The sequence below is a fragment of the Aythya fuligula genome, chromosome 20, assembly GCF_009819795.1.
Source record: "Aythya fuligula isolate bAytFul2 chromosome 20, bAytFul2.pri, whole genome shotgun sequence".
In the NCBI taxonomy this organism is placed as follows: domain Eukaryota; kingdom Metazoa; phylum Chordata; class Aves; order Anseriformes; family Anatidae; genus Aythya; species Aythya fuligula.
In genome coordinates this window covers 8,693,735-8,706,512 of record NC_045578.1, presented here as the reverse complement: position 1 = coordinate 8,706,512, position 12,778 = coordinate 8,693,735, and the positions used below count along the sequence as shown (strand labels likewise).

At 39.0% G+C, this 12,778-nt stretch overlaps 1 protein-coding gene across 2 annotated transcripts in view; it reads right to left on the bottom strand.

The window, feature by feature from the left end:
- The window catches only part of VMP1 (vacuole membrane protein 1), a 64,381-nt gene that overhangs the window by 18,201 nt on the left and 33,402 nt on the right, over nucleotides 1-12,778 (bottom strand). For both annotated transcript variants that reach the window (XM_032200684.1, XM_032200685.1), the window contains exon 8: nucleotides 1,523-1,603. In XM_032200684.1, coding sequence (XP_032056575.1) covers nucleotides 1,523-1,603 — 81 coding nt within the window. The remainder of the gene's footprint in view (nucleotides 1-1,522; nucleotides 1,604-12,778) is intronic.

Genomic DNA, 12,778 nt, shown 5'->3' with positions numbered 1-12,778 from the left:
GTCCCGGAGCTGTTCTCATTACACAAGACAGACCAAACAGCCCGTGCCGCGAGCGATGTCTCACAAGATGGTGACTAGAGAACAGTGAGTCAGAGCCAGCCAAGGAGCAGTCTCAGAGCTTACTGGACGGAAAGATTTAAAGAACAGCTTGTAACCTACGTGCCCACTCTAAACAATAAGACAGTTCAAAAGATTCGTAAACAGAGGTTGTGTGCCAGCAACTGCAATCAGCTTAATTCTTTCCAGCTAACACAGGTTACTTGCATTTGAGCAAATAGTTAACATTGTAATCTCTACAATTTAGGAAACTAAGAGGGACTCTAGACAAGTGTGGAATTAATACCTCATCAGCTGAGCAGCTGGCTAATGGTTGTGGTTATTCCAGAAGAATGGGATCATAGAGGACCTGCAATCCCCCCTTTACTGTAATCACATCTCTGCATTTGTGTGTGGGAGGGAAGAGCAAGGCACGTCATTCCTACCGGTTTTCATCAAGCTTCCAGGGAGAGGTTTAAACCTCAAACAGTTCGGTATTTTCACACTCCAAAAGAACAGTACTAGCCTACTTAAAACACTAAAATAGCATCAGTGGAGATGCTCACACATCTGTCTTAGAAAAAAAAAAACACTATAAGTAGTCTGCAGTTCAGATAGCCACAACTGAAATGCTCTCCTGCATTCTGCTCTCCCTAGTTCTTAGTAACCCAAAGTCACCTCCTAAACAGATTTAGGACTACTATGGACAAATATCCTGGTCAGGCTTTGTACAGGAAGTTTTTCCACTCTTTTAATCCATGTGTATCTTTGAATCTGAACATGTCAAGCACTGTAAGATACAGGACACATGCATCTAAAGAAGTAATACAGCTCCAGCAGAAACTAGAGGTTAACAGCCTAGCTCTTGCTGTACCCTGCCAGGTAACAATCGGGGCTGGGAAAGTCACAAGAGGATAGCTGACAGGGGAGCTAGGGCATACAAGCTGATCTGCCAAACACCCACTAACAGAGCAGTGAGCATTTGCCTCTGTTAGAGAAGACATGGCCTCAAACTAACGGCAGGAGCATGCCTTGTCTGAAGCAGAAACATTAGAAACTTCTTCAGTTTTAGGAATTGCTTTATCTTTCAAAAAAAAAAAAAAAAAAAAAAGCCACCCAAGAACTCAAGGGATCCCTCTTGCACAGTAGCACAAGTAGTACTATTCTAAATTCACTGTTTGTCAAGGAGAATGAGTGTCAAGAAGCCCAACGGTAAAGCTGATGAAAGGGATAACAACTGTTAGCTGTGCATTTATGCAGAATTCCCTAGGTTTTGTACTAATCTAGGACTGGAGTTTCTCCATGCTATTGTACTCGCCAGTACCACAACCATCCCACATCCCTAAGCACCACAGAAAACACAGAAATAACAAACAAGATGTGAAGATTCATATGGACTCAAATAAAGCAACCCACAGTTCACAGCATTAACTTTGCTGCAGTACCATCTGTGACTACAAACCCCCTGTTAGTGAAATGAACTTACTGAAGCGCAGGCCAAAATGCCGAAGAACCCAACTTTCTGCACCAGGTTCTGGACAGCCAGTTTAGCCCGGGAAGCAAAATCCTGCCAACAAGAAAACAAAGGCATTAATGAGGCAAAACCCCAAATGAACGCACCTCAGAGTGTATGTGCTTGCAACATCCTCCATGCTTTGGGATTTTCTGCTTTGCAGTTGGATGAATTTTTGCAACAAAAACAAAGTCAGTTTGAAGTTCTGGGCTTAGAGGGAAGAAAGAGAAATTGACGATGCTTGGTGTGAAAATCTGACCACCCACATGTAGCGAGTTTTTAGTTTTCCTTACAGATTTGGTTCGTCAAAACTCTGCAAGTGGCACTAAGTTCACTTTACTATGGAAACAGGTTTCTAGTACTTCTTCCCACCTATCTCTGAATTGCCAGTGCCACTATTCCACTATTACCTTATTCCTTAACCAAAGAGAGGGAATTAATTCCTTCAATACCATCTACAATGATAAAAAGGTACTTTCTCAAAACACAAAGACAGAATACAATATCCCATTATCTGTTTGCAAACCCAGGTTCTTTTTCAGAACAGCTAACTCTAGGTTCTCTCTAAAGCAGGTCTGTAAAGTTCATTAAATCTGTGGAGTTAAACCTAGAGTACTCGAAAAGAAACAAAGGTGGCTGACCATGTAACATCTGAGCTATTCTTTATGAAGTCAGACTATGAACATGTTGCCTACTTTAATTTTGTGATCACAAATTTCAAGCATATTCATGGCAAACTCAAGAGTCTCAAAGTTTACCACAAATAGTAAACATTTTTGAAAAGCAAAAATAAGGATTTCTCACAAGCAGCTTAAATTAATTTGAATGTGAGAAGTGATTTCAGGAGAATAAAATTCTTGCAAAGTAAAACTGTCCAAGAAGTTAAAAACAGGGTCAATGTTATCTGCTCAGGCTTGGCAACAATAGTTACACAAGGCTGAATATCTTTGGAAACAGCTAGCTTTAAAAAGAAATTATTAAAAAAGATTAAAAATCTACCAATATGTAATGAATATCTAATATGTAATGATTTTCCAGGAACAATATTCAATGATTTGCATGTTGTACAAAACTGTTAAGATAAATTTAACAAGGAAGTACCACATCAGTAATTAATGCAAGATAACTACAAGATAATCCAGAAGAATTCAATTTATGCAATTTTAACTTTGTTACAATTCTGTTGAAACCATCATTACTCCATACCAGTGCAAGTAAATTACAATTACTTCACATTCCTATTAAATTCTGATCTACAGAACTGACATAACTTTTAATGCCAGATTTAAAAAATCTGTGATAAGGCCATTTGGTATGATTTTACACTGTTTTCAAGTGATAACTGTTCACCATTTCAAAGCTTTAAAAATAGGTAAATTCTTAAATTAAAAACAATTATTATTAATATCAGAATAATTATTTATAGCTCATACTTAAACAAAAAAATAAATACTGTAGCTTAAAGAAAAAAGCCAAATAAACGAGACTTCCTACATCTTCCACTGGGACATTTTTAACCTCAGGAGAATACAAAAGGCTTTTGGAATATCCTCCAAAGGGCAAATTTGCTATCTTCAACCCGGAGTAACAATTCAGGATTACATGATCCAGCCCATGAATGTCTTATTGCAAAATGGAACACAATGAAATATTTACACTGTGTCAAAAAGCAGTTCCTGATGTTATTCTTTTAACTTCTAGGATACGTGCAGTATGCACGAATAACCAAAACCTGCTCCTGGGGGGGCTGATACCAACCTCTTGAGCTTATGTTAGTACAAACAGGTCTAGGGGACGCCTGCCTGAGACAGAAAGTACAGTTTTAATGCTTTTCAGTTAAGAGTGCATTTTTCCAAAAATTGTCATTTGTAACAAAAAATGATAGCTTAGCAGTGAACTACATCCAGAGATCTTGCAACATCAAGGGCAGTTCCTACCCAAACTAAAATTCCCTCATCATTATTTTCTAGTTAGTAAATAAAACCACAGCAAGCTAACATATGAGCACAGATAACGGGTCAGCAGCAATGTCCTAAATCCCACTGAGGATTTAGGACATGAACCGAAAAGGATGCGAGACTCTCGAGTGTGATCACAGAGCTCTCAATAAAGGCAATTAAACGTGGCAGACGAAGGGGATAACAGGGATTCTAACTCCTGACCAAGTGCAAAAGCAGAAATACATTTTTAGTTTCTCTATTATTTAGTTTAAAAAGTTATGCTTCAGTGTACTTCTTCAGTACCACTGTCCTTTCAATGGCAGATTTTTTTTTATTTTTTGCAAAGATGAACTGAAAAAGCAGTGCCATCTCTGTAGGGATTTCATAAGATGTCTCCTCCGTACTAACAGGGCTGAATGTGACCATGAGAGTTTCAGTTCCTACTTTTTTCACCATTTCACAATGCTCATGGGGTTACAACAACATTTGCACTTCGATAAGCCAATCTAAAAGTTTTCACAGCTCTATAAATCTAATAAAGTATATTTAAAACAATACATTATTAATACAAATTATTCAGATACACCCATGATATACTTCAAGGCAATAGTTTCTAGTCTAATTTTAACATATTTACCCATTATCCTAAGGACTGTATTGCTAGGACACTGTTGTATTAATGCTCACAGGCTGGAACTGGAAAGAAACTCTTACAAGTTAACACTGGCTGTGCAGATGGTTTAATAAACTATTTATTATTACAATTACAAATAGATTGTATTAACCTAGTGTAAGCACAACACATTTTTCATCACATTTCTTAAAAATAAACAGCTTCCCTCATGAGATGTCTAGACTAGTGCAAAATGAAGGCTGCCTTAAAACTTTATCTCCAGCAAGACATTTTTTGCTTTGAAAACACTAATGAAAGTGCTGAAAAAATTTGTCTCAAACACTACAAACATTTTTCTTACCTTATTAATAATTTTTTTTTTATTATTTAAGTTTTTACCCAGATTGTTTCTTCAAGTTCTTATTATTTTATTTTACATTCATTATCTATTATGAAGTACTCCATGGAAAGCACAGCTACTGCACTTAAAATTTCAGTGAGGAACTTGCAATTTGCCTTCCTTTTTCAAACTTTCCAAATAAGCCAAGAGAGATAACCTTAGGATTTTTTTTCTTATTTCCCATGATCTAATGTAATCACAGATACAAATAATTTGCATGGCAACATACACATCAGGGTTACAACAGATATATATTTGCAGTCTTTACCCTTACTTTAATGTAAACGAGTTAAGAAATAGTTCTGTTTGGTTGCTTCCTTAAATTTCATTTGTCAAATCTTTGCAACATCTGCAATAATAAAAACCCTTAAAAGTTTCATTTCTCAGAGAATACAATCATCAGTTTCACAACTTTTACCTATTTCACAATATATTTTTTTCTGTTTTAAATCCTGCATAGGGAATAATCTTTAATTTTTTTTAGAAATTAAAGCAAAGCAACTTTCATAACTTACTGCTTTAAAAAAAAATATTAAAAAGACATAAAAGTTCAGCTACTTACAGGCAAAACATATTCCCCCAAAATTAAAGTATCTAGACTGGACTCGACTCTCAGCTAATATGATTCATTCGCTACAACATTTCAGGATACTTTTGCTCACTATGTTCCTTTCAAAGATGATTTGTTCTTTTTTTTTTTTTGGTTTGGAAATAGATTTCCTGTGACTGCTGCAATACAGGCAGAGGAAGGTTAAATGATTAAACATTACTTCATTGGGTTAATCATCAGATCTCAAGAACTGGAATGGAAATAAGAGGCATAAAAAGGTCAGTGCTGAAATACTGATTCACAAGTCTCAGCTGGCGGCTTGAGGAAGCTTGCTTCATATCTGCCTTTAGTAAAATGGCACATTTTATTGATAACAGCATTTCATTACTGTGTTCAAGAAGCAAAAAAAAAAACTCTCCTAAACCTCCAAACCTAAAGGGATCTAGTAAAGAGAAATTACATGGTTTGCTGCTAAGTAAGGCATACCACAATGTTCCTCCTCTAAATATGCATTGTGATACAGCTTCAAGTAGAGCCATAGTCCTCAAGTATGGACCATTTACCCCCAGAAAACAGTCCTGCTTCTGGAAAGAGTGAATGGACACACTCATCTTAGCTACAAGGCTTCACCTTGTTCTTCTACTTTATCTTGCTTCCATTTATAATTTAAATCTCTAGTTCTTCTTTCTGCATTCATTGTAAAATAAAATGCACAAGCTTTTCTGCATTTGATGATTGTAAATAATCAAATTAATTTCTGTAAATGATGATTGTTTCACTGGATTTAGTTAACAAGCTCTAGCAGAAAAAAATAATATTGATCCTTTTCCTTTCATAACACTGATACAGTATCAGAACACAGAATGGTCACAATTTGCTGTTCACAGAAGTTACTCCCTTGAAAGACTGCGCAGAGGGGTGTAGAACAATTGTGCAATATAACAGCTTATTTTCTAACAAAGTTGCAATCAGTTGTTAGGAGCATCAAGAAAGCTGTGAGTCCAACCAACCTTCCTTGATGACAGCTGTCAGCCTCTGAAAGAGGCAATCCAGAGAGAGTTTGATTTGTGGTCCACAAGAACATTTCTCTACCCATTTTTTTCCTGCTATAAATACATTAAATACTTTACAAATACATTGTAAACATGCTATAGCCACCAATATACCAATAAGGAGGAGGCCAGTAAGGATGGGGAGGTAGTATTGTAAGAACGACACTAAAATCAATCACAATTTCATAGTGCATGTATTCTCTACTAATAAGAGCAATGCCATAACACAGGACTGGGGAAAATCAGTGATGCCAGTGTGAATGCAGTTACTGAAGTAGGATATTAATTACCTTGCCTTAAATGGCAGCCTTTAGAAGTCCAAAACAGATTTCTGGAAGGCTTGGGATGGGTTATGCCAGATTTGCTACTCTAACAAAAAAATAAAATCATGAATTAACATCAAAATGATACCATGACAGAGAAACAGGGATCTGAAGTGAATGTGTTGCACCTCGATGGAACAGGTCCACTACAAACAATAAGAACAGCAAAGCTGCTGTAAAGAAGGGCATTTATCCTGGTGCCAGCAGGCTCCCTTGATGCAAAAGCACAACTTGCACATGAGGAAGAAGCAGATAATCCCCCAGCATTTGAGCCTAATACATGTTATGGATACAGTATTTTTCTTAGCAGAAACGAAGTTTAATTATACAAATAATAATCTTCAGAGGAGAACATTTTTCTCCGAAGACAGAAGACAACATGTGCAGCTACCGTCTCAGATTATTAAAATTATAAATTCCTTAACATTTAAAAAGCTGCCTACAAAGACAGTGCTCCTTTTCATGTAAAAATCTGAGTTATGTTAAAAATGAGCTGCACAATATTTTGTTTCTTCTGGCTTTCTATTACAACACAATGGAATCAAACACAACTTATGGGAGAATGACCATTTGTGGTTAGGCAATGAATTCTAGAATTTCAGAGGACTGGGAAGAATTATTAACTCATTGAAATAACATATTAACTGCAGAAGAGCAGTTTTCAAGAAGGCAGATAGCTACCTATGGGCTGAGAGGTTACACCACACATCCCTGCTAAGAAAGCAGCAGCTCAGCAGCTATGTTTAATGATCAACGCAGGAACCTGGAGTTAAGACGAAGGGAACAGAGACCAAGATACAGTTGATAGCCAGTGCCTATCGCTGCAAATAGCTCATTACTCAGCGACCAGAGAACCCATTCCATACGTCTCCTGCAAGACATCAAAGGTGACAGGTCTGAGTAAGGCTCCAGTAAGCTGCCAAGAGGAATATTCTGACAGCGGTGCGCGGCGGTACTGATCTCCCGCTCCCTCAGCTGCAGTGACTCTCAGTGTCTGAATGTGTCTGGGAATGGCTGTGGTCCTGAGCCTCTGCTCTAGCTTTCCCCAAAAATACTTCCAGGTTAATGCAAGTAAGGGGCAAACTGAAAAGGGGCTATTTCCATCTCGATACCTGGAGAGAAGAGGGTGTGAGAGGTAAGGTTTAAACTTACTTATCGCTAGAAACTCTGGGGAAGAAAGGACCTATACATTGGAAAATGAGCTGCCAAAACACAAAGTTAAAAAAGGTTTTCAAGAATTATGGAAAGCAGCAAAGGGAAGGTGGCAGAGCAAGCACTGAAGTTTGACAAAAGGTATTTGTATGTGACAAGCACAGGACAGACATCCTGTGGTAGGAGGAAGGGCTTGAATTCTAAGCCTGAGAAAATAAATAAAAATAAACTGTACTTCACAAGAGGACTTCTTTTTTCTGAGACACTGAATCTGGACAAGGAATAGTGTAATCATACGGGTAAATTACAAGAGAAATACATGTCCAAGTTGAAGATGAAAACACCGTTTCAGATATTACAATATGAAGTAGGATGAACAGCAATGAAATGGGGACCTCGCCTTTGTAGGCTTTACTGAAGCACTATGGAAAGACAAAGAGAGCAGTACCTACAAAACTTCTTCAAATCTTTGACAGAGGCACTTTAATGACGTGAAGTTAATGAGATTTCAAAGCATTATTCAGAATATTTGTACGCAAGGATGAGTAGGTGCTATATACAAATCGCAAGGGAAACAAACACACAGGTGAATTCCTCTACTAGCCTTTGCTAGGACAAGGACACTGAACACACACTGTTGAGGGAAATACAGATCTACTTCCACATGTTTGTATTCAAATTCTTGAGGATGTTTGGATGTTAAGAAGGTGATGTTGCCATCAGTGGCAGTTTGAAGGAAGAGGAAGAAAGTTGTTCCTGTCTTATCATGTGTCCCATAGAGCAGTACCTTTTACCACATCCACTGCCACCTCTCTGCTCCAATCCTCATGCCAGGTCTGTGCAGTGGCATGAAGCTACACATGCCCTGGGACACTTCAGTTTTGTAGTGGTGCATGAAGGCATGAAATAAAAATCTGCCAGGGAGGCGGCAAAGCCATTAGGACAGTCCAGCTTCAGAACACAACACCCAGACAGGTGATGCCATCTCCAGCCATGGAGGTTTTCAAGACCAGACTTGGTAATACCCGAGGAACCTGACCTTATCTCATAGCTGACCCTGCTTGGAGCAAAATTTGGACAAAGACTGCCTAAGGTCCCTTTCAGGATGAATTCTTCCGTGATTCCAGAACAAGATAGGAGCAGCCACCTCCAGAGAGAAGAATGAAGCAGCAGAACATCCTATCACTCCGGTTCCCACACATCACACGTTGACCTCTGCAGCCTTTGCTTCTACAGTTGAAAGTGTGTGCTGGCAGTGCCTCCACCAACGTACTGGCTGCCTAAAATACCACTGCAGCTGCACAGCGAGTGCTCGTTTATCTCAGGGCTGCAACTGCAATTAGCTATTATGGCCACAGGTCTGCCAAGCTAGTTACAGTGACATGATGTGTACAGCGCCATGCCAGGATGTTGTCAACTTTTTTTTTTTTATTATTTATTTAAGTTATAAAGTCCTAGTTTGGGGGGTTTAAAATTCAGGCATTGCAAAAAAAAAAAAAAAAAAAAAAAAAAAAAAAAAAAAAAAGAGGATACAAGATGGCTAGAATTAAGCAAGTCACTTTACTTCAGCCATCACCATCAGGAAAGGAAGCAACTTTTGATAACCAGACAAACAGATTGACCTTTCCAATCCCTTACAAAGCAAAGCTGAAGTCACCAAAGACACTCAAAAAGAACACTATATTCTTGCCCCATAGGGAATTTAGAAATAAGTTAAGGAAGAAAGCCCATATACAGAAAAAACACTTGTGTAATAAAAGTGAGCACTTCTAGACACAGTTGACAAATCCTTTTGCACTTGCAAGTCTTCCTACTCAGCAGATGTGCAGCGCTAAGCATACCTCTCGCTCGTTCACCCTGGGAAGTAGCTGAGGTTCCCAGACAGCTCAGAGAAGTGGTCTGCATACCAGACTCTTGTACAACACAGATATTTAAACAGTGTCTGAAGCAGGAAAAAAAAACTTGCTGTTTTCTTATGATACCATAATTAATTTGTATCAGTTATTGAAGGCTCTCTCGGAAAAAATATTTTTGAAGCAGCTCATCTGACCCCAACTTCTGATTGAAAATCAGAAAATTAAGAACCCGATCTTTAACTTCTTCTTTGAAATATTTCTGGGTCAACTGCATTTTAGAAGCTACTTTTCCAGCACTGTAATGCAGCCACTTATCTGTCCATATAAAGTTTTTTTTTTTTTTTTTTTTTTTTTTTAAAAACAAACTATATATAACCATGAAATTGAGACTAACTTGAATGTTTCAGAAGAGCCCTATGCAGCGATGTGACAGGAACACCCCAACTTTACTCCCTAGAAAACATGTAGACAACTAATTTTATTTTTCCCCCCTCAGATCCAAATCTCCCATAAAGCCTCACTGAAGCTGTAGAGGTTTATTGAGTAGCTGCTGCTTCTTTTGTACAGATCACAAAGCTGAGAAAAGCCCATATGACTCTGAAAGAGTGAAACAATTGTCCAGGACCAGTTTGTTCCCTTAGAAAGTTGTATCAACCATTGCCAACCCGGGTGAACAGGGCATGCAAACCCAATGGCAGATCCCTTCTCCATACTCCGCAGCTGCAGTACAAAAGCAGCATGCAAGACTTCCAATAAACTTGGTGATAATCTTTATTAAAATGTTAATTTCTACTGCAAAGTGAGGTATTTGTTGCTGTAGAAATTCCTCTGAGCTAACAGCCTCAAACCAAGTGAAAATACTACAAAGTAATCCAGATTTCTTCAGTGGTTTGACTGTTACTGATTTATGTACTTTCACACTAATTATTAAGAAGACAGAGGGCCCTGTAAATGAGTTTTAGCTAACGGAGGTATCACAAAGAACAGCTCAAAGAAGAACATGGAAAAAAATCATCTCTAGATTACCATTAGCAAACCCTCGTTGCTGTTTTTTCCTTATCTGTAAGCAGGTGTGCAAATGAATAGAACAATGCAGGCACAAGACTGCCCTATTTTCTTGCCAGTGTCCAAAGAAATCCAGCAAGGAGGTGGCTTACACATTTGTTACTCATAGCTCCTATTGTCTACCCTGTGCCTATCTTAACTCTTTGCTACCCCTTTTCTGAGGAAGTTCCTGGTAACAACAGTTCCCTTACTTAAAGCTTTCACTGACCCATTCCAAAGGTTATCTCAACTCACTAATTTTGGTGAACTATTTAAAATAAAGCTAATGCTTGATATGCTCACAGTTTATTACATTTTCTGTGAAAAACATCACATTATGCTATTAGCTTACTACTACCAGTCTGCTGTCTCACTCTCAAGCTATAGCATTTGTACGAAGTTTCTGGAGAGAAGCTTCAAGCTTGGATTAGTTTTGAGTTTACATTTAATTACAGGCCAAGATAAAAGCGGGGAGAGACCTCCCGTACGTGCATTAACAAAAGCACCCAGCGAACAGCAGGAACGCCCGGTGTGCAGACAAGCCTCCTGGTGGCCACCCATCAGGCAGCCTAGACCAAACACCAACCTCATCCTTGTACGGCACAATTAATAAAGAGAGGAAGCTGATGAGGAAAGGGGGCGACTGGAAGAATTAGCAAGGAAAATTATGAACGGAATTTGATGTTGGGTTTAAACAAGTTATTTCTGGGAAAGAAAAAAAAGAAGTCAATGTTTTCCAGTTATTGTACGCGACTTTACCACTTCCATTTTTATCATAACTACTTTATAAAAGCCTGCTTGTGGTCTGCTCGAACTTCTTTTTTCTTCTAAAGAATACCCTTAAAGCCTTTTGATTAAACCAGCCAGCAGCCAGGGAATCCTTTACAGGCAGGAACTTATCAGATACTAATTGTTAGTTTAATCGTGGGAGAGATCCATTTTTAATTTGGCGATCTCACTTTACGCTGCTAATTAAGTAACATTTTGCTTATTAGACGAACCTAATCATTCCATTTCAGTGAAGTCACAGTGTCGTGTCAGAACACAGTGCTGGGTTCTCCCAGTAACCATGGCTGGGTGTGGTAGCCTACTTTGTTCTGCTTCTGCAAAGAGAAACCCCGCATTAGGACGTGGAAAAGCAATCCAGCTCAAGGCACAAGACCTTTCAGAAATGCTGGAAAGATGGGTTTAGCATGTGTCTAACTGTCACTATCGCAAAGTTCATCAGTTTAACTCCTTGCAGACAAGAAGCCGGCTCTCCGAGCAGGAAGTTGTTCGGTGGAACTCCTGACGCAATGCAAACCGAAGCAGTTGCAGCTTAGTTTAATACAAACCCTCTTGAGTCCACGTTGACAAATTCTTTAACAAGCCCTGTGGTTACAGGGAAGCTGGTTTCAGTCTGAGTCACTCCTGTTCAAACAGTTTACTGGAAATGGAGGGGAGGGGGAATTTTCAGAGAAGTCATGTGATGGCCAGACAAACCACAACCAGTAAAGGTTCAGTGGAGTCAAAAACAGGTCCCAGCAACAACCGGCATTCAGTGTGCAGATGGCACTCAATCATTTACAACGAGCCCTGCTGCATCCCAGCAATTCTATGGATTTAACCCTTTTTCACATTTGTATTCCTTCAAGGGCAAGATGCAGTTTGGGAAGTAAACAAACAGCAGCGACTGATAGTAACACAGGCAACTAGAAAATATTTTTACATGGAGATTTGGCTGCAGGGATACTGCACAGAAGCAAAGCCTAATGTGCAAATCATTAGTTCTTCAAAATATGCTACTTAATGAACCCAAACACTTACAGTCATTAAGGCTTAGATTTACAGCAGAGATAGTGGCGCATTTCTCCTCTTAGCAAAGCACACCGTGACACTGCACGGGCACATGCATTACGCATTACCGCTAAGTACCTCGAGGGAAGCTGGCATCAAGCTTCATTTTCACCAGAAACCTCCGTCAGCTTTAAGTGCTTCAGCATGACAGAGAAAAGAGGAGAGCACTTCACAAGCAGCAACTCTTAAACGGTCAAAAAGCAAAAGCCCTGCACGTGTGTGTGGAGACATGGAGCTGTGCTAGCACTGTGTTATTACCAATGTGCTGCCCCAGCACTAAGGAGCAGATTCACTTCCCCTAATTGCGAGGTTGGTTTGAACAGCTGCGCTGGAGATACTCCTCCTGCTCCAAGGGCAGCTTTGATGCAAGTCACCATTGCTCTGGAGTTTGACTGGAAGAGAATTAAGAGCAAGCAAATGCCATTTTAAACATGTATAATTCATAAATACTGTTTCAAGTATT